General features: G+C 37.7%; 2 protein-coding genes across 2 annotated transcripts; both read right to left on the bottom strand.

Annotated features, from left to right (window-relative positions):
- Positions 1–225: 225 nt before the first annotated feature.
- LOC140815725 (uncharacterized) lies at positions 226–1,407 on the bottom strand. Its single transcript, XM_073174784.1, has one exon. The coding sequence runs from the start codon at positions 1,370–1,372 to the stop codon at positions 398–400; it is 975 nt and encodes a 324-aa protein (XP_073030885.1). The 5' UTR covers positions 1,373–1,407; the 3' UTR covers positions 226–397.
- Positions 1,408–3,376: 1,969 nt separating this feature from the next.
- Positions 3,377–6,232, bottom strand: LOC140815724 (receptor-like protein kinase ANXUR1). The gene has a single exon (XM_073174783.1). The coding sequence runs from the start codon at positions 6,137–6,139 to the stop codon at positions 3,554–3,556; it is 2,586 nt and encodes an 861-aa protein (XP_073030884.1). The 5' UTR covers positions 6,140–6,232; the 3' UTR covers positions 3,377–3,553.
- Between the last annotated feature and the right edge of the window lie 16,053 nt (positions 6,233–22,285).

Here is a 22,285-nt window from a genome sequence, read left to right as displayed (position 1 = left end):
TATGAGATGGTGTATTATGAGAAAACTACATAGATTTTAGGAACTTGTATGCCACTATTTATAGATGTACTCTAACCATCATAGAAAATCTCGAGATTTGACAGATCTTGATTATGTCTCTCCGTGATATGATAAATCAAATTTCAACATATTTATAATCTTAATCAATATAATATTCTTGATTTATATTCTTTTAAGAATGAGACGTCTACCACAATTATCTTAATGAAATATGTTAACAACAATTAAAATGAACAATAACATCTAAGAAATTTATTAGAACATGAAATGTATAACGTAAAGTCGTAAACCAAAACTAACAGACAAGGGAAACGCTTCAGCTGATGAATTTCGGACAACGGTGGAGGGGAAAACATTTGCAAGAACTTAGGACCAATCAATTCATGAGCGAAACAATGGCGAGACAATTGCTTGTCATGTTAGTTAACTTATCAGAATAGTCCATTAACGGGGATTCGATCCCAAGCCCATCAAATGAGTCCTCACAATCTCCGACGAATGTCATCACAGCGCTGAGCATGCTGTTCATGGTGCCTATATCGCCCTGAGATAAAGCAGTGGTAGTCTCCTCGAAGTTAGACAGGGCGGTGTCGTAGCTGTCCTTACAGTCGTTGAGAATGGATTTCATCTCAGGTGGGGTTCCGGGTTTTTCAGCTAGATTCTTCGCTAACGACAGGACAAATTGTGTGAAAGTGGAGCTAGCTTTAATGGCGACTTCAAGAACAGACTTTACATCAATGTTTTCGCCTTTGAGCAAGGGAGCAACTGTGGCAATGCAAAGGGCAGGGTGATCTGTGGATTCACAGATTTTCTCGACGTCTGGATCAACTTTTACTGACGAAAACAATTTTGAGATATCGAATGGAGAAGGGCCGTCGGATTCTGATGGTTTAACTGACGAAAGCACTGTTGAGATATCGAATGAAGAGGGGCCGTCGGATTCAGATGGCCCGTCGTCGTCTGGAGACATGGAATATGATGGAGAGTCAGAGATAGAAGGAGGGAATGAAACATAGTTCGGAGAATCTGTAGCAGGTGATGGTGATATTGATGGAGCAGAAGCTTGCCCGGTGAACGGAGATGGGACGGACGCTGATTCAGGAGAAGATGAAGACACAGATGCAGGTCCAGGGGATGGAGACGGGACAGATGCTGATTCGGGCGATGATGAAGGCACGGATGCAGGTCCAGCCAAAGGGACAGGTGCTGATTCTTCCGAGGATTGATCAGGCGAAACTGTGGGCGAAAACTGAGGCCGTGCCGAGCTGGAGGAAACAACAAGGTAGAAAGAGATGAAAAGAAGCATGAATTTGTTTTGGGGTTTCATTTTTATGCAATGTTGGAGAAACATACAAGAAATTATAACATAGGGATTTGGTGGGAAAATGGGAAGTATATTTGGGATGGGATTGGTTAGGTATAGTTGAAAGTTGTGAATGAAAATAGGATGGCTGTTCAAAAGTGAGAAAGCTTCCTTATTTTAGGAACTGTGCTTTGTGGTGGTTTTTGTCAAGTCAGGAATTTTCTTGTAAAGGGAGTCGTTCATTTGTATTTGAAACAATGGCCAATATGCTTTCTTAATTCAATGAGATAATTGGTGTTGGATTTTGTCATATTATCATCATTGGATTCTTGATCTGGGATCAAAGTTTTTCTTATTTTGTTGTATTGCATGGGCATCCGTGGAAAAACGGGTTCATATCGAATATGAGATTTCGAGATTGTTACATGGTTATAATGCAACAATAAAAATCGAAGAGAGTAGTTACCTTACCAATTTATCTTTATCTTGTCTACTTGGAATAAAACAAACAAATATCAATTCTTAATCTTTATCAAAAAAAAAAATAGAGTGATAGCTAAAAGAAAAAATATTGACAACAAATTAAGTAGAACTTATAGAAAAAACTTTAAAAAACTAAAAAGATACATGAGATACTTTCTATTCCAGAAAGGAAAAAACTTGATATCTAATTATAAAATGAATAATGCTAAAGGTACAACCAATATATCGTTAAAACGATATTTACAATCATTATATCATGAGATTTTATATTCAATATATAGTGAGATTTTGACAAAATAAATTTTTGTAATGAATTTTTTGTGTTGTACAAATATCGATGTACACGTAGCATCACTCTTATAAAAATGAGGTGGCCGGGACAGAAAACTGAGACAAGAAACATACACCAGAGCCAGATTTCCAAAGACTTTTTTCCAATTTGATGCCGCTTCCTCTAGAGACCGATACGAGGCTCCGACTCATCCAAAATCGCCTTCTTTCACAGTTGTTTATGATCAATCAAAATTCAGATTAACAGCTTTGGAAAACATAGGTATAACATGTAATTAACCGCAGCTAAGCGCTTCAAAATCTAACGAAGATGATAGGAAAATGTAATGTAGTTTTATGTTATTAATAGACTCTCTTCTTTAATATCTTAAAGTTTAAAATAATTATAAATTTAATAATATTTAAATATAATTTTTAATTTGACTGATATTAAATAATTTAATTATTATTGATCATATTTTATTTATTATATTATTTTTAATCGTAATATTATAATTGTTATTAACCATTATTTAATATTCAAATTCGTATTACTATTTTATTTATCAAAATAAATGCATATTTATGTTATTATCAAAGTTTGATTATTTTCTATAATATTAATCGATTTTTTAGTTGTTTTTGGAAATTGAAGTTAATGAAAATTTAATAATTAATATAATATTTTAATTTGATTTATAATTTTTTAAATAAATTAATTCTAGAAATTCTATTTCTTTATTCAATCATTTTAAAAATATAATACTAATTAATATATATCATTTTCTTATATATCAAATAAGTTAAAATCATGTCAAACATCATATAATTTATCATAGAGTGTTATTTATCTTTGTTTTTTATTTTATAATCACTCTTTTTATATATCATTTTTTTTATATATCACACAAACCAAACGATGCCTAAAGCAATTATACATAAGCAATCACGATGGAATTGAATGTACTTAGTTATTTAAATTCATTAGAGTCACTATACCGATTTATCTTTATCTTTAATTTAGAATATCTACTTGGGATAAAACAAAGGCGGTGTATTTTAATATTCATCTTCAATCCGAATCGATCTTTTTACGTAGAAAAATATTATTTTTTATTGTAGACATGGTCCGAGTCGTGCTCCCACGTGGAACATGAATTCTTTACCAGTATATGATATTTATGTATTGAAAATTGTACGTGGATAACTTGTAGCAAAGAGTTATGTGAGATTAAGCCAATTACAAATGATTTAGGTAATAAAATAGTGGAAAGGAATTATATTTTGCAAATGTGTAGATCAAGCCGAGGATGAAGTTTAGCAATTCAACATAAATGCTAGAGAAAAACGATAGAATCTGTCAATCTGAGATACCCGAATCTGATCAAAAGCTGAACACACCAAAGCTAGAGTTAAAATTCACTTGACTATGATTATCTTCGGATTCCTCCGAGATCATATCCTTCCCTTCGATACCTAATAATCTTGCATACATTGCATTGGGTCGTTGGCCTTCTTCAGCTCGGCCGCAACCAGTGGTCCATCTGGGTTATTTCGTAGTTGAAGACAACACTCGAGATTCCGAAGCACCGATCCCATTGATGGCCGATCAAGGCCGTGATCGGATAAGCATTTAGCTGCTGTTTCGGCGAAGTGTTTCAAGCATTCCGGATTGATCTCCCCTCTGATATGTTGATCCACAATTTGCTCTAGAGTACCTCTCTTGTGATTTGAAAGTGCCCAATCTGCTAAACTAACTTGTTCTTTCGGAAGGTTTGGGTTAAGGGCTGGCCTTCCACACAACACTTCAAAAAGTACGACCCCGAAAGAGTACACATCTGATTTATCTGTCAGCTGCTGTCTCCGGAAGTACTCCGGATCCAAGTACCCGAAACTTCCTTTCACTATCGTGCTTATGTGCGTCTGATGGAGGGTAGGACCGGTTTTCGAGAGCCCGAAATCCGAAACCTTTGCAACCCATTTCTCGTCTAGAAGAATGTTTGTGCTCTTTACGTCCCGATGAATGATCGTGTACCTTGCACCCGTATGAAGGTAGTGGATCCCTCTTGCAGCACCAATGCATATATCCAATCTTTGTCTCCAAGTTAAGGGGGGATTTTCGCCATTGTAAAGCTGTTCGCGCAGCGTCCCGTTACCCATATAGTCGTAGACTAGTATCATCTCGTCGTTTTCTTCACAAGCACCGATTAACGAGACCAAATGCCGGTGCCTTAGTTTAGAGAGCAACTCGATTTCATTCAAGAATTCATGGACACCTTGTTCGGAAGAGGGGTTCGCTCGCTTGATGGCAACTTTCTTTGTATTCCCATTAATGAATCCCCTGTAGACCTTCCCAAATCCTCCAAAACCAATTACACTAGACTCGCTAAAATTATCGGTTGCAAGTCGTAGATCTGCTAAGGTGAAGTGCCTGCAGTGGACGCCGCCAAGATTTGAGATTCTGCTGCTTCGACTGCTCTTACTCGTGGTTCGTGTCCCAGACGAATGTGAGCTTCCGTGGATTGGAAACCAGCCACCGATTCTAGATGATGCGTCATCTGTCCTACTTTTTGCCTGCTTCACAAAAACAAGACCGACAACAAGGCCAAATACAACCAGTGAACCTAGAACAGAACCTATGATTGTGCTATGATTGCTCAACTTCGGTGTAGCAACAGAAGTTCCGTGTTTTAACTCGGCCTCGGTTTTAACCAGTTGTGGCACCGGATTCGGGCCCGCTAGATTTCCCTTCATATCGTTGAACTTGAAGATTTCGAGTCCGTTGAGGACAGAATCATAGTATTCAGGTTTCACTCCTATATTAGGTTGCAAAGATACCAACATTTGATCGTCACCAGTTCTACCATTGACATATACAGCAAAATCTTTGTATACCGGCACTCCTCTACCTTTAGCCCAAGCAATCACATCCACCACTTCCTCAGCCATTCGACTGTTAATAAATACACTAAACACCCTTTGATTCACCTTTTCAAAGTAAAACTCACAGAAATGTAGCCTCACAAGGTACGTGAAATTAACATCTATTCGAAAAACCCATGTGAGGTTATAGTTTTGGTTGATACCCGAATTAGGCCCCATGCTTCGTGCTGTTCTGTAGACGTTATATGGCGCAATGTACTTCAATTCGTCGTAAGGGTACTTGATACTTACATTGTTATCAGCCTCAGAAGTCACCCCAAAGGCGGCACCAAATATATAAGGAGAATCATCATACCAAGTCCGGTTTAAACCCGAGTCCTTACTTGCTGGAATGTACTGCCCACCAACATTTAACCGATACATTGTCTGAAACGTGTGGTGTTCTGTCTCCATATTTTTATCTGAAAATCCAATCATCGACACGGGGTGGAAGATTTCCGGAATCGAAATGACCTCAACGCCATTGACAAAAGCAAAAAAGCCATTATTTGTAGGAGATGGTGTGAAAGTGAGATCAAGAGCAATAGAATCAAGCCTTCTTAAAGCAAATTCTCTCACGATATAAGCCTGTGTGAGAGCTTGAGCTGTTATGGAAGCACTAAAATTGCTGAGCAGAGTGAAGCCACCTGCAGTAACCGAGAAAAACGAATTCGATGGATCAAGATTCTTGTACCAAGATGGATAAAAGTGAAGCCTGATCAAGTGACGAAGCATGGGAGAAACTGGGAACCTATAAGTGGTTTTGGAATAAAAAATCCTTGCTGTCATGTAAGGAACTGTTGATGGCAATGAATGATCTTGGGATCGAGCCACGGCCGACGACGACGAAGATTCGTCCAGAGAAGCAAGAAATTTGTTGTCTTGAATCCATTTTCGGCCATTGGCGTCATCGGCATCAGTTATGGCTCCACAAGCCAAGACAAATGAATCAGTATATGCAGATGAAGCATTGCTAGCCTTGTTTTGTGAATGAACTTGGCATAAGGCACAAGAAACTATTACGATGATCGAGAAAAAATTGCGGATTTTACGGTTCATCGCGTAATCGAGACTGATAAATCTGTCAAGAAAACACTCAAATGAAGAAGAAAACAGAAAGACATTAAGAGAATGATCCATTTTTCATGACTAAAAGTAACCGAAGATTAATTCAACTCGGGCATTAATTGCAATAACTCGAATGAACCATTTCTGAAAATATAGTAGCATTTGTATTTTGTCACAGAAATAAAGTAAATATATTCAAAACATCATAAATCACTTGATCTCTCCTCAAATGGATTAAACCAATTTAATCAGTATTTTCAAATGAAATTCAAAAGAAAACAAGCCAAACATTTTTAATTAATTTGATTTGATTTTGAACCATAAAAAAAAGGTTAAACGGGAAAAGTTTTAATATTCTTCTTGTGTTTTATCAATGATGGCATTAAATTCTTGAGGAAAATTTAGAGATTTAATTATTTTCTAACTAAAATTTTTATGAGTATTGTTTTCAATATTTAAATATAAATTATACAAAAGATATCTATTTAAATGAAACTAGATTGAGGCACTGGAGAATTTTGTGAATGAAATATATATAATATCTTGTCTTTTTTATCTAGAATAATACAAAAGCAATATAGTTCATGAAAATTTATATAATGCCAACCCGATTTGATTTTAATCATCATTATTTTATTATTTAACAAAATAATAAAATAAAATAATAAAAATTCAAAACATATAAATGTATAATCATAATAAAAATATTTTAATTTGAACGCATGATAATAAAAAAAATTTAATCTAAATATGATATATATGTTTTATGTGTTTAAATATTTAGAAAGGATATGAGAACAGGACCACCTGAAAAATGATTTATTTCTGAGCTTTATTTTTCATAATTGTTTGATAAGTTCATATATTTCACAAAATAAATATTAAACGTTTAAAATTGATGATATTGATATACAATAAAAGATAATCAAACATAAAAGAAGTAACTCAATTAAGTCATGCTCTACTTCTCGATCTTTTTATATTTTTTTTTTGTACTGGTCAAACTTTTGAACCTACATATGAAACAAAAACTAAATAAAATCGACAACTTTTATGAACCTTAGTTAACAAATTTCAACTAACTTACTTTTCAAAGTGTGTATTAATAACAACATTATAATTATTAACAATATAAGTTAACATGATTTGATGTAGCATCATAATTTATAGGGAAAAAAAATTCGGGTCAGATTTCATGTCAATCCGTTCGACCTAAATCCAACCCGACCCGTCATATATTTTTCGGGTATAACCGAGCTAGAAAATATTTTCTCTAACTCACACAAGAATATCACTCAATTTTTTTCTCAATTGAGTTGCTCTCTTGAACTTGAGATGCTTAGAAAACTAGGATTGAATGTATAACAAATGAAATAATGAGCTTTATATATAGCAAACTTTTCAAATGCGAAAACCAATGTAAATTCAAATTTTTCTTGCCACCATTTGGATGACGTTCACATTGGACGATAATGTTAACATAGGCATAATTTTTTTGCCTACAATTTTGGTCAAAAAACAAATGTCCAAATCTTAACATAGTTTATCCATAGAAATTAAGTAATTCAAACTCGATATTCCTTAGTTATTGTTCCTTTATTTTCATCCAATAAATGTAATATTACACCTAAAACAGTTACGACTACACAATATTTGTAACATATATTCCACCCACAATTTCAATTTAATTTATAGATAGATTAAACACAACAGTACCTCAAAACAACACTAATTTAATTATTTCCATTCACAACAGCATGTTTCGTATCAATTTGCAACCTAGCAGTAATAATAATAACAATTGAAAAAATTAATTAAGAAACAAATATGAATCCACAAAGAAAACAGAGCAAATCAAATACAAGTTTGAAACAAAAACTAGAAAAAACTTGTTCAAGTAATATACCAGGAAACATTTGAACATGAAATTGACTCGAAAAAGTTTCCCTATCGTTACAATTACACCCATGCTTTGCTAACAACAGATAAAACTATCACCGAAAACCCGTAACAAAGCGCCAAGAAATGTAAAACTAAAGAACGAGAAGAAAAAAAGAAGAAGCAAACCACGTAAAAAAAAAACGTACATGAAGCCGGAAATCGCCGTAGACCTTCGACCACGACCCATGCCTCCATAAGAAAACAAAAACGAAAGCAGACGAGAACTGCTTCCCGAATATCTATAATTTATAACTTATTAAAACCACTCCAAGAGTTGACTTTTTTTTCATTTTTCGTAACTGATTCAAACTAAAGATGCTTTGTATTTATGATGCACTAAAAGCAAGTTAAATATGTTCAAAAAACGGATGAAAAAGCGACGGTTATAACTAAACCGTCGCTATAATAGCGACGGTTATGATCAAGTCGCGATCTTAACGGCAACAGTTTAAAAACAACCGTCGCATTTGGCGACGGTTTTATTAAAACCGTCGCTCATAACGACGGTTTGTAAAAATCGGTCGCTAATATCGACGATTTGCCGAAAACCGTCGCTATGTGTGTATATATACCAAGGTTTGCAAACAAATTTTTCAGCGGTTTTCGCCTTTCTTCTCTGCTAATAGTGGTACGTAACTGGAAGTTCTATCAATATTTTTCGATTTTTTACTTTGTACTAACATTTTTGTATTTCTACGACATTTGTTCAAACGCTCGTATTATAATTTGTAAATTAGTAATATAATTACAATCTTCAAATTTTGTCGTTCATTTTTTTTTCAATTTCACTGACAAAATATAATTTACCAAATATAATCTTTTATCACTACGTATTTAATTAAATTTATTTTTTAAAAAAAAGAAAGCGACAGTTGTTTTAAATAAGCGACGGTTTTATACAATCGTCGTTAATATAAACGACGGTTTAACTAAACGGTCGCTAAACCGTCGCTTATATTAGCGACGGTGTTGTTGAAAAACCCCGGTCTTTTTAGACCGTCGCTAAATGAGCGACGGTCTTTTACAACAAAACGGTCGCTAATTTGTAACGGTTATTGAGAAACCGTCGTGGAGAGAAGGCGACGCGACTTCCCGTTACGGACCACTAAACCGTCGCTACAACCGTCGCCTTACCCCTCTAGCGACGGTTTTTACCATCGCTATCGTTTTTTTTTTTTGTAGTGTCATAGAATGTAGATATAACTGAGAATACTTACAAACAGATGCATGTGCATGTATTTTTCTGATCAGTCGGTTTCTTTTTTATTTACTATCTAATTTTGTATTTATATTTCAATATCACACGCATCCATCATACAATTTTAATGGACAATATGTTTATATATTATGTAAGATTTCAATTGAGAAACATTACGATTCACAAGATAAAACAATTAAATTAAAACAAAATCAGAGACCGATAAAGAGATGAAATCAAAGGACCCTTGTGAAAAATTAAATGAACAATATAAGCCATGCATTTATGATTGCAAAAAATATCATAGCGTTCTAACTTTACGGAGACCTCTCCCAAATTTTCTGAGATAACAAAATGATTTTGTATATCATGATGATGGATATATCCCAACAGCCTATACATGTAGGAATGTCTTTGGAAAAACAACAAAGCATATGATTTTTCAACCTCTAGTTTGGACATACGATAATTATTTGAGCACACATTTTTCAAAGTTTATAGGTGTAAGGTCTAGAGAAAATTCAAGCGACCTAATCTAAATGCATGCAAATTTAGGGTATTATTAAAAATACTTAATTAAATGCATGGTTATAACATGATTTTATGGCATGGTTTATTAGAATTGAATTTTTTAGGGCTTTTGGCAGTATTCGAAGCTCGAACGGGGAACATAGGCCGATGGCAGTTTAAGGAAAAAATGTTTGTATTAAATAATAATTTTTATTTTTATTTAATACATGATATAATTGATATGTTAATTTCGAGAATGGGCCCTTTGTAGTATTTTTACATGTTGCATCATATTTTAAATCGGTAGTCGATTTTTAGCTAATCGGAGGACTTTTGAAGGTTCGGGTAATATTTTTGAAAACGTACCAAAACAAAATATTTTACGAACGGGTTATTGGGCCTAATGGGCTTATTTTGATATGTTTTTGAGCCAAACCCATTAGACCTCATTAATTTATATAGGCCTAATATGCACTCATTCCATTATCAAATCACATTCTCAAACCCTAGCACCTCTCCACCCCCTCTCGGCCGCATTCACACACTCGCACACAAAAAAGATTTCGGCCGTGTTTTCAAGGAAAATTCAGGATTAGAATCGCCTCGTCCCTTTGGTGTTCGTCTCTCGGTTCTTTGGTTCGATTTTTCGAGCGTTTAGATGCAAAGACACGTCCGTTACCTTCATTTTCTTGTCTTTCACACCATAATATGTGTTTTTGGGTTGATTATGCATGATATATGTCATATCTAATGTTTCGGCTTATTTTTACATGTTTTTCTTCATTATATGATTTTTGCACAACATTTAATTCTGATAAAACACAAATTTATGAGTTTATTCTAAATTGGTATATTTCCTATCAGTATTATGTTATTACTATTATTTATGTATTTATTCACATATGTCAAGCAAAATAACCTTACAAACAAGAACGAGACTCCATATGTAGAAATTCCCTCAAGTTTCATCATAGCTTCAATAGTTGATTTTGAAAGATCCGACTGTCCGAATTTAGATCCGAGTTCATATCCTTGCTCCTCTCGTTACCAGCTTCAAAAGGGTCTAAGTTTCATTACTTTCCTGTATCTTTTGAAGTTTAGATGTTGGGGAAATTCTGATTTGAACACGTCCGGGTCACCACATATAATATACAACTAAGAAATACAATTTTTGTATTTTAGAATAATAATCAACTTTTTTTAGAAAATAATAATAATACTTATGTTTATAATTATTATTGTGTTGTTGTTTTATATAGATAACATATAAAAAATTAAGTATTACAGTTAATTTATTATTATTTGTATTATTATTAACTTGTAAGATACAAATAAAAAATACGATTTTTTTATTTTAGAATAACAATAATTATTATAATTGTGATGATTATTGTTGTTGTTGTTTTATTTAGGTATGTTATAAAAAAAAAATAAGTATTAAAGTTGGTTGATTTTACTGTAACGAACCGTATTCTACACTACTTAAAATTTGCGGAAGAATTAAAAATTTTCTTAAATAAAAACATTCATACGGTCGTCACTCAACATTCATAAAAATAAATCTCACCATCATCCGTCACCAATAAAATTTTGCTAAAATAAACTGTCTCAAAACGTCTCACGTTCAAATCAAAACATCAGAGTATTTTAAAAATTTGCATAAACATAAACTTGCGGTCCTCGGGTTTAGCCTGCCACTCAGCCCAAGCCTGCCCCTTGGTCATCACCTCCTGTCTCCTCAACATAGTCACCTGCATCGATCAAGTCTAGTGAGTCTAAAGACTCAACACGTATAAACTGGAAATAACGAGTAATACGTAATAAAACCACATGCAACTTGAAAATATGACATACATACTTGGAACTTGAACTTGCATAATAAACTTGAACATACGTACATACATACTTCGACGTGCCATAACTTAAACTTTTCATAAACATGCTGCATACTTGAACATACTTTAACATACATAACTTCATCATTTTGCGTAGAGGATGTTTCAAAGCGAGTGACCCGTAACATAAATGAGCCTGATCAGACTATACCACAGTACTGGGCTGACAGGGACGTATCCGCTGCCGCATACATAAGATCCCTATTCATAATTTAACAGGCCAGTTGATCCACGTTCATAATTTAACGCTTCACAACCACGATCTAACCCGTTCATAATTTAACGGGCGGATTGGTCCCCGTTCATAATTTAACGCTTTCCAATCCTAACATAATTTGGTCACAAGACATTTAGCATACCTCAAAACTAAAAAAATGTTTTCTTGCACGTCAACATACTTACTTGGCGTTGAGGGATTCGTTGGACTTCGACTGGGGCCGTTGCTGCAACTTACTAACGTGAATTTCATACTTAACTTGCATTGCTTAGACATAGAAAACACATGCTTACTCTCAAGCTCAATCATACCTTAGGACCTTCTACGATTTGCCACGACACGCCCTTAATAATCCTTGCACTAACCCATAACATCAAACTTAAAATGAACTTACAAATATTTCCCAAAACAAGGGTACACGGACCCCGTGTTTGGGTCCGGGAGAGGGTCCGTGTACATACTGCCTAGAGTGTGTCGGGAAACGGAAGGGGCACGGACCCCGTGCACGGGTCCGGATGGGGGTCCGTGTAGACTCTGGAAGAAGACATTGAAAGGAAGCAAAGGCACGGACCCCGTGTCAGGGTCCGGGTAAGGGTCCGTGTAGATACTGGAAAAAAACACTAAGTGAAACCCAAAGGCACGGACCCCGTGCCCTCATCCGTGCAAGGGTCCGTGCTGTCTCGCAAAATTGACACTGAAGGAATAACAAAGGCACGGACCCCGTGCCCGGGTCCGTGTTTGGGTCCGTGTTCGCTCGTTGATTCGAAACCTGCGAGAAAACTTATGCACCTGCCTAATCTCCCAATTGCACATCAATGGAACGAAATTTACCATCTTAGGACTCTTCTTAGAACACCATAACATTGCATCAAAACTTATACAAACACCTCACAATCCGACGTCCACTATACTACACAACGCAACACCAATTATGCAATTAACCTCAATCCCTTTCCTACAACTTTAAACTCATTCAAACGCCTAACAACTTGCATCAAAATCTTAAAAATACACCAAACCTCAAAACTAGCATGCTTATACGCAGCAACGATCGCCCGTCAGTTTCCAACGAAGCCTGCAACACTGAAACTTCAAGAATTATCAAAATCATAACTTTTCTGAAACGCAGTTTGAGCAGTCCCACGAAAAATGCCATAACTCACTCAATATTTGTCCAAAAATTTCGAATCATATATCAAATCGAAGGTATCGAAAAGTACACGTTTTTGCCGTTGAAATTTTTCCCAAAATATGAACAGAAAAATCGCAGTTTTGACATGAACAGTAAAAAACGAGTTTTTGATCTAAAAATTTTCCTCCGAAATTGATCCGATTCATGATCCGCTCAAACTACTATCATCATACATAACTTTTACGCATAAAAATCGACACAACGCATAATATGACTTGATCGACACAGCAAGAACAGAGTATACGTGCCTTTTTGATGATAACGTTACCGAAAGACGACACCGAAGCGGAGATAGGAGCGAGGTTGATCCGGGGCGATTGTGGCGCTAAAATTCTTGAGGAAACACACGAAAATCTTGCTGGAAATTATGAGGGGAGAGGGGCGGCTGCTCTAAGGACTAAGAACCCTAGTTCTTTCTTAAAAAAATCTGAAAATACAAATGTGTTTGTGTTGTGTGTGTAATACACGATTTTTAGGTGTGTGTAAAAGTGTGTGTGTGTGTGTGAGGCGTGTGTTTCAATTAATTAAAAGACTAACTTTTGCTTAATTAAAAAAAATAATAGTCTACTAATCAAAACATTAACTCACACTTAATCTTTTAAATAAAACTTTTTAACTAAAATATAACACACCAAATTAGATTTTGAAAGTTTACAAGTCTTAAAATTACTAATTAAATATTTAGGCACAAAAATGCTAAAACTCATTAAATTAATTAAAATGCCCCCAAACTTAACTTAAAATAAAATACCATATCTAAACTTGCCAAAAATCGTCACCGGGTCTTTTCCTCAATCCCGCCTCGAATGATCGCCTGAAACATGAAACTCGAAAGACATTTTAACGTGCATCACATAAACATAAATAATTTAAAACAATGCATTTAAATAAATCATGCATCGCCAAAACTCATTTAAAATTAATTTAAATGATTTAATAATTAAATGAATGCATGGGTTATACGTGTATTAAATTTGGGCACTACAGTTCCTCCCCCACTTATAAAAATTTCGTCCTCGAAATTAAGTCTTACCGAACAATTCCGGGTAGCGAAGTCTCATATCTATCTCTGACTCCCAAGTGGCCTCTTCCACTGATTGGTTTAACCACCGAACTTTGACTAGCTTAGTCACTTTGTTCCGAAGCCTGCGCTCCTGTCTGTCTAGGATTTGGACTGGTTTCTCCTCATAAGACAGGTCTGGAGTCAACTGTAACGGCTCATAACTCAGCACATGAGAGGGATTAGCCAAATATTTTCTCAACATCGAGACATGGAACACATTGTGCACCCCGGCCAGATTCGGCGGAAGGGCTACACGATAAGCTAGCGTCCCAACTCTGTCCAAGATTTCAAACGGTCCAATAAACCTCGGACTCAACTTGCCTCTCTTTCCAAATCTCATAACACCCTTCATAGGTGCTATCTTGATAAAAACGTGATCTCCTACGGCAAACTCGAGATCTCTCCTCCTTTTATCTGCATAGCTCTTCTGTCGGCTCTGGGCGGTCTTCATTCTGTCACGAATCTTGACCACCACGTCTGCAGTCTGCTGAACTATTTCTGGACCAAGTTCTGTCCTCTCACCAACTTCATCCCAATGAACTGGTGATCTGCACTTCCTCCCGTACAACGCCTCATAGGGAGCCATACCAATAGATGCTTGGAAGCTGTTGTTGTATGTGAACTCCACTAGAGGTAGTCTAGATTCCCAAGTTCCTTGAAAATCAATTATGCACGCCCTTAGCAAGTCCTCTAAAACCTGAATCACTCGCTCAGACTGGCCATCTGTCTGCGGGTGAAAAGCTGTACTGAAAAGCAACTTCGTCCCCATGGCTGCATGTAAGCTCTTCCAGAAGGACGATGTAAACCTCGGGTCCCTGTCGGACACAATAGAGACTGGAAATCCATGCAAACGAACTATCTCTCTGAGATAAAGCTCCGCATACTGCGTCATAGAGAAAGTCGTCTTCACTGGCAGAAAATGCGCTGACTTAGTGAGTCGGTCCACTATAACCCAAATGGAATTCGATCCTCTGACTGATCTCGGCAACCCAACAACAAAATCCATAGTAATGTTCTCCCACTTCCACTCGGGGATGGGGAGTGACTTTACCAACCCTGCTGGTCTCTGATGTTCAGCTTTTACTTGCTGACAAGTGAGACATTCTGATACGAACCTACGGATGTCTCGCTTCATCCCTGGCCACCAATACAATAACTGAAGGTCTTTGTACATCTTGGTGCCTCCTGGGTGAATGGAATACGGAGATGCGTGTGCCTCTGTCAAAATATCCTGTCTGATCGAACCAACACTAGGCACCCACATTCTACCTCTGTATCTCACAATGCCGTCTGAAACTATGTACAGCACACTGCCCTTGGCTTCGTCTTTCAGTCTCCATTTCTGTAACTGCTCATCTGAAGACTGACCTGCTCGGATTCGGTCTAGCAAACCAGATTTGACTGTCAGATTAGACAGCCTAGGAGCCTTGCCATCACGATAAATCTCTAGCCCAAACTTCTGAATCTCCGACTGTAGTGGTCTCTGAGCTGTCAACTGAGCTATCACTGCCACTTTTCTGCTCAACGCGTCTGCCACGACGTTAGCTTTTCCCGGATGATAGCTAATCTCGCAATCATAATCTTTCACAAGTTCCAACCACCGTCTCTGCCTCATATTCAGCTCTCTCTGCGTGAAGAAGTATTTGAGACTCTTGTGATCGGTGAAAATCTGACATTTCTCGCCGTATAGATAGTGTCTCCAAATTTTCAGTGCGAAGACAACGGCGGCTAACTCAAGATCGTGAGTCGGGTAATTCTTCTCATGTACCTTTAACTGTCTGGAAGCATAAGCTATAACTCGACCCTGTTGCATCAACACTGCGCCTAATCCGAGCTTAGATGCATCGGTATAAAGCACAAACTCACCTTGCCCTGTTGGCATGGCTAGCACTGGCGCCGAAATAAGAGCTTGCTTCAAGGTGTCGAAGCTCTTCTGGCATTCCTCGCTCCACACAAACTTTGCATTTTTCTTGGTTAGTGAGGTGAGCGGCACTGCTATGGACGAAAATCCCTTGATAAACTTACGGTAGTAGCCTGCTAAACCCAAAAAGCTGCGGATTTCTGATGCGTTCTTTGGCTCAACCCATTCCTTAACGGCTGCTACTTTCGATGGGTCCACCTCAATACCACTGCTGGATACTATATGCCCCAAAAATGCAACTTTCTGCAGCCAAAATTCACACTTACTGAATTTCGCAAATAACTTGCGACTCTGCAAGGTCTGCAAAACTGTCCTCAAATGTTGGTTGTGCTCCTCATGGCTCTTCGAGTAAATAAGAATGTCGTCAATGAATACTATGACGAATTGATCGAGGAACGGCTGAAATACTCGGTTCATGAGGTCCATGAAAATCGCTGGAGCATTTGTCAATCCAAATGGCATCACCAAGAACTCGTAATGCCCATATCTGGTCCTGAAAGCTGTCTTGTGGACATCTGCATCCTTCACTTTCAGCTGATGGTACCCTGATCGAAGATCTATCTTAGAGAACACGGTGGCTCCCTGCAATTGATCGAACAAGTCTTCGATTCTAGGCAAAGGGTATTTGTTCTTGATTGTTACCTTGTTCAGCTCACGGTAATCGATGCACAGTCTCATGCTCCCATCCTTCTTCTTCAAAAAAGCACTGGTGCGCCCCACGGTGAGAAACTAGGGCGGATAAACCCTTTGTCGAGGAGCTCCTGAATCTGCTGTTTGAGCTCTAACATCTCAGCTGGAGCTAATCTGTATGGCGCCTTGGAGATTGGCGCTGTGCCTGGCACAAGATCGATTGCAAACTCCACCTCTCTCTCTGGTGGAAGACCGGTGACGTCATCAGGAAAGACGTCTGGAAATTCTTTGACTACTGGCACCTCTGATAAGGATGGAAAGGACACGTCAGGTGCTGAAATAATACTAGCCAAAAAGGCCTGGCATCCCTTGGAGATCAAACTCCTCGCCTGCATGCATGAAATCATGCGAGGAAAGCTTCTCCATCTGGCTGGCTCAAAAAGAAATTGCTCCATGCCCGGCGGTCTAACTAAAACTGACCTCTTCTGAAAATCTATCAGAACTCTATTCTTAGTCAGCCAGTCCATGCCCAAGATAATGTCGAATTCTGGCATCGGCAATATGATTAAATCTGCATACACTAGGTGGCCATGCAGTTCTAGGTCGATATCTCTGACCACACTGGTAGCTAACAGCTCTTCCCCTGATGGGACTATTACCGAAAAATTCACGTCTAGGCCGATGGACTTGAGGTCTAAATGATTGGCAAACGTCTCTGATATAAAGGAGTGAGTGGCTCCTGAGTCTATCAGTGCGGTTGTGGATAATCTCTTAATGAAAATGTTCCCTGAGAGACGTTAGCACAACAACTAGCTTATATCCCAATTATTCTACCATAACCTCAAGCAACAAAATACACTTAGTATTGCAACCAAAACACTAGTAATCTCAATTACAATTAAACAGGAAACGTAAGAAATTAATACTGAGCGTAGATAGGAAAGGTTACCGGTCAGTAGAGTAGTGTCTGGGTTCGCCTCCTGAGCATGCATGGCGAAAACCCTGCCCTGGGTTGGCTGCTTCCACTGTGGGCACTCTTTCAGCATGTGATCGCTAGCTCCACACTTGAAGCACTTGCCCGATCCATATAAGCATGGCTCCGGGTGTTGGCGGTTGCACTTAGGGCACACCGGAAAGTTAACGGGCTTCTGAGGTGCCCCTTGCTGCTGAACTGGACCCTTGCCCTTAGGTGGTCCATGAAACGGCTTCTTTGCTGGCGGCCCCTGAAATGGCCTCTTAAACTGGGGCCTCTGATTCTGCTGCTGCGGTGTGGCCTGGTAGGGCCTCTTGCCCTGTCTGTCAGCCTCGATATCTCGCTGGTCTTGCTCTGCAGCCAGAGCTCTAGAAACAGCAACTGCATAAGAAGTAGGGCCAGCTACCCTCACGTCACGGCGTAGGATCGGCCGCAAGCCATTCAGGAAATATCTCAGTTTTGCCGGTGCATCATTCGCAATAAGGGGCACGAAGTGACACCCCCTTTCAAACTTCCTCACAAATTCCGCCACGCTACTGTCTCCCTGTCGCAGCGTCATAAACTCGTTGGTGAGTCTGGTTCGTACTTCCTCAGTGAAGTACTTGGAGTAAAAGACCTCCTTGAAACCATTCCATGGCAGTACCTGCAAGTTGACTGCCACAGATGCACTCTCCCACCACAATCTGGCATCCCCTGTCAGAAGGAACGTGGCACATCTGACCCTATCTGCGTCGGTCAGTTCCATAAAGTCGAAAATTGCTTCGATGGACTTGATCCATCCCTCAGCCACCATCGGGTCAGTAGTACCCGAAAACTCCTTCGGACTCATCCTCCGGAACCTCTCATATACTGCCTCTGGTTGGGGCCTCGCCCCTGCACCCATTGCTGCTGTTTGGTTCCCCGCAAACTGTGCGAAGAACTGTGTCATGCCTGCAAGCATCTGTGCCTGCATGTCTGGTGGTGGAGGTGGAGGTGGAGGATTGGCTCTTTCCTCCTCTCGGTGCTCCCTGTCCTCAGTCCTATCTTCCCGGTTAACCATACGTCTAGGAGGCATAATGTTCCAACAATTACCCAACACGTAACCCAACATGCATGAATATAATACCAATATCATAAGATGCACAAAATTTGGACTTTAAAACATAAACATGCTGAAATCATGATCTAATGCATAGTACATAGCGTAACTCAAAACTTTAAAACTTACAGACTTGAGGTGTGACTTCGAGAGCTTCTTGCGACTGGCAGTAGGCGTAACCCTTTACAAGAACCTGGCTCTGATACCAACTGTAACGAACCGTATTCTACACTACTTAAAATTTACGGAAGAATTAAAAATTTTCTTAAATAAAAACATTCATACGGTCGTCACTCAACATTCATAAAAATAAATCTCACCATCATCCGTCACCAATAAAATTTTGCTAAAATAAACTGTCTCAAAACGTCTCACGTTCAAATCAAAACATCAGAGTATTTTAAAAATTTGCATAAACATAAACTTGCGGTCCTCGGGTTTAGCCTGCCACTCAGCCCAAGCCTGCCCCTTGGTCATCACCTCCTGTCTCCTCAACATAGTCACCTGCATCGATCAAGTCTAGTGAGTCTAAAGACTCAACACGTATAAACTGGAAATAACGAGTAATACGTAATAAAACCACATGCAACTTGAAAATATGACATACATACTTGGAACTTGAACTTGCATAATAAACTTGAACATACGTACATACATACTTCGACGTGCCATAACTTAAACTTTTCATAAACATGCTGCATACTTGAACATACTTTAACATACATAACTTCATCATTTTGCGTAGAGGATGTTTCAAAGCGAGTGACCCGTAACATAAATGAGCCTGATCAGACTATACCACAGTACTGGGCTGACAGGGACGTATCCGCTGCCGCATACATAAGATCCCTGTTCATAATTTAACAGGCCAGTTGATCCACGTTCATAATTTAACGCTTCACAACCACGAACTAACCCGTTCATAATTTAACGGGCGGATTGGTCCCCGTTCATAATTTAACGCTTTCCAATCCTAACATAATTTGGTCACAAGACATTTAGCATACCTCAAAACTAAAAAAATGTTTTCTTGCACGTCAACATACTTACTTGGCGTTGAGGGATTCGTTGGACTTCGACTGGGGCCGTTGCTGCAACTTACTAACGTGAATTTCATACTTAACTTGCATTGCTTAGACATAGAAAACACATGCTTACTCTCAAGCTCAATCATACCTTAGGACCTTCTACGATTTGCCACGACACGCCCTTAATAATCCTTGCACTAACCCATAACATCAAACTTAAAATGAACTTACAAATATTTCCCAAAACAAGGGTACACGGACCCCGTGTTTGGGTCCGGGAGAGGGTCCGTGTACATACTGCCTAGAGTGTGTCGGGAAACGGAAGGGGCACGGACCCCGTGCTCGGGTCCGGATGGGGGTCCGTGTAGACTCTGGAAGAAGACATTGAAAGGAAGCAAAGGCACGGACCCCGTGTCAGGGTCCGGGTAAGGGTCCGTGTAGATACTGGAAAAAAACACTAAGTGAAACCCAAAGGCACGGACCCCGTGCCCTCATCCGTGCAAGGGTCCGTGCTGTCTCGCAAAATTGACACTGAAGGAATAACAAAGGCACGGACCCCGTGCCCGGGTCCGTGTTTGGGTCCGTGTTCGCTCGTTGCTTCGAAACCTGCGAGAAAACTTATGCACCTGCCTAATCTCCCAATTGCACATCAATGGAACGAAATTTACCATCTTAGGACTCTTCTTAGAACACCATAACATTGCATCAAAACTTATACAAACACCTCACAATCCGACGTCCACTATACTACACAACGCAACACCAATTATGCAATTAACCTCAATCCCTTTCCTACAACTTTAAACTCATTCAAACGCCTAACAACTTGCATCAAAATCTTAAAAATACACCAAACCTCAAAACTAGCATGCTTATACGCAGCAACGATCGCCCGTCAGTTTCCAACGAAGCCTGCAACACTGAAACTTCAAGAATTATCAAAATCATAACTTTTCTGAAACGCAGTTTGAGCAGTCCCACGAAAAATGCCATAACTCACTCAATATTTGTCCAAAAATTTCGAATCATATATCAAATCGAAGGTATCGAAAAGTACACGTTTTTGCCGTTGAAATTTTTCCCAAAATATGAACAGAAAAATCGCAGTTTTGACATGAACAGTAAAAAACGAGTTTTTGATCTAAAAATTTTCCTCCGAAATTGATCCGATTCATGATCCGCTCAAACTACTATCATCATACATAACTTTTACGCATAAAAATCGACACAACGCATAATATGACTTGATCGACACAGCAAGAACAGAGTATACGTGCCTTTTTGATGATAACGTTACCGAAAGACGACACCGAAGCAGAGATAGGAGCGAGGTTGATCCGGGGCGATTGTGGCGCTAAAATTCTTGAGGAAACACACGAAAATCTTGCTGGAAATTATGAGGGGAGAGGGGCGGCTGCTCTAAGGACTAAGAACCCTAGTTCTTTCTTAAAAAAAATCTGAAAATACAAATGTGTTTGTGTTGTGTGTGTAATACACGATTTTTAGGTGTGTGTAAAAGTGTGTGTGTGTGTGTGAGGCGTGTGTTTCAATTAATTAAAAGACTAACTTTTGCTTAATTAAAAAAAATAATAGTCTACTAATCAAAACATTAACTCACACTTAATCTTTTAAATAAAACTCTTTAACTAAAATATAACACACCAAATTAGATTTTGAAAGTTTACAAGTCTTAAAATTACTAATTAAATATTTAGGCACAAAAATGCTAAAACTCATTAAATTAATTAAAATGCCCCCAAACTTAACTTAAAATAAAATACCATATCTAAACTTGCCAAAAATCGTCACCGGGTCTTTTCCTCAATCCCGCCTCGAATGATCGCCTGAAACATGAAACTCGAAAGACATTTTAACGTGCATCACATAAACATAAATAATTTAAAACAATGCATTTAAATAAATCATGCATCGCCAAAACTCATTTAAAATTAATTTAAATGATTTAATAATTAAATGAATGCATGGGTTATACGTGTATTAAATTTGGGCATTACAGTTCTACACAGATAATATAAAATCTATTATTATAAATATTTTTATTTTTGTTCTTATTTTATTAAATAAAAATAAGTAGTATAATTTTATTCGTATTTAATATGATCGTTTATTTATTGTATAGGACGGATAAAATTTTATTATTATTATATATTTTTTTTAAAATAGTATACATTTAAATGATTTAACTATTAATTTTTTTTCTATTTAGTATGAAATCGATTATCATAATTATTTTTATTGTTATTAACTTATTAAATGAAAAATATTATTATTTTTATTGATAGTAGTAGTTTAATCAAATCAAACAAATTTAGCATTATCATCATTATTATTATATTTAATCCTAATAAAAATCAAAACATATGTAAAATAATTTTAGAGTGTATTATTTTATGATATTCCACATTTTGTTATTTAATTGTAATATAAAAAATTTGTTATCACCATTTTATTTTGTGTGGCCTATTGAATTTTTTTATAGGAATGGACAGTGTGCCGGTGCTTTTATTCGTAGGTGATAAAGTTATTATAGGACATCACACTGTAAAATATA

This window comes from Primulina eburnea, chromosome 15, assembly GCF_022965805.1.
Source record: "Primulina eburnea isolate SZY01 chromosome 15, ASM2296580v1, whole genome shotgun sequence".
Taxonomy (NCBI): domain Eukaryota; kingdom Viridiplantae; phylum Streptophyta; class Magnoliopsida; order Lamiales; family Gesneriaceae; genus Primulina; species Primulina eburnea.
The sequence above is the reverse complement of the archived record's forward strand: the minus strand, read 5'-3'. Positions and strand labels throughout refer to the sequence as shown.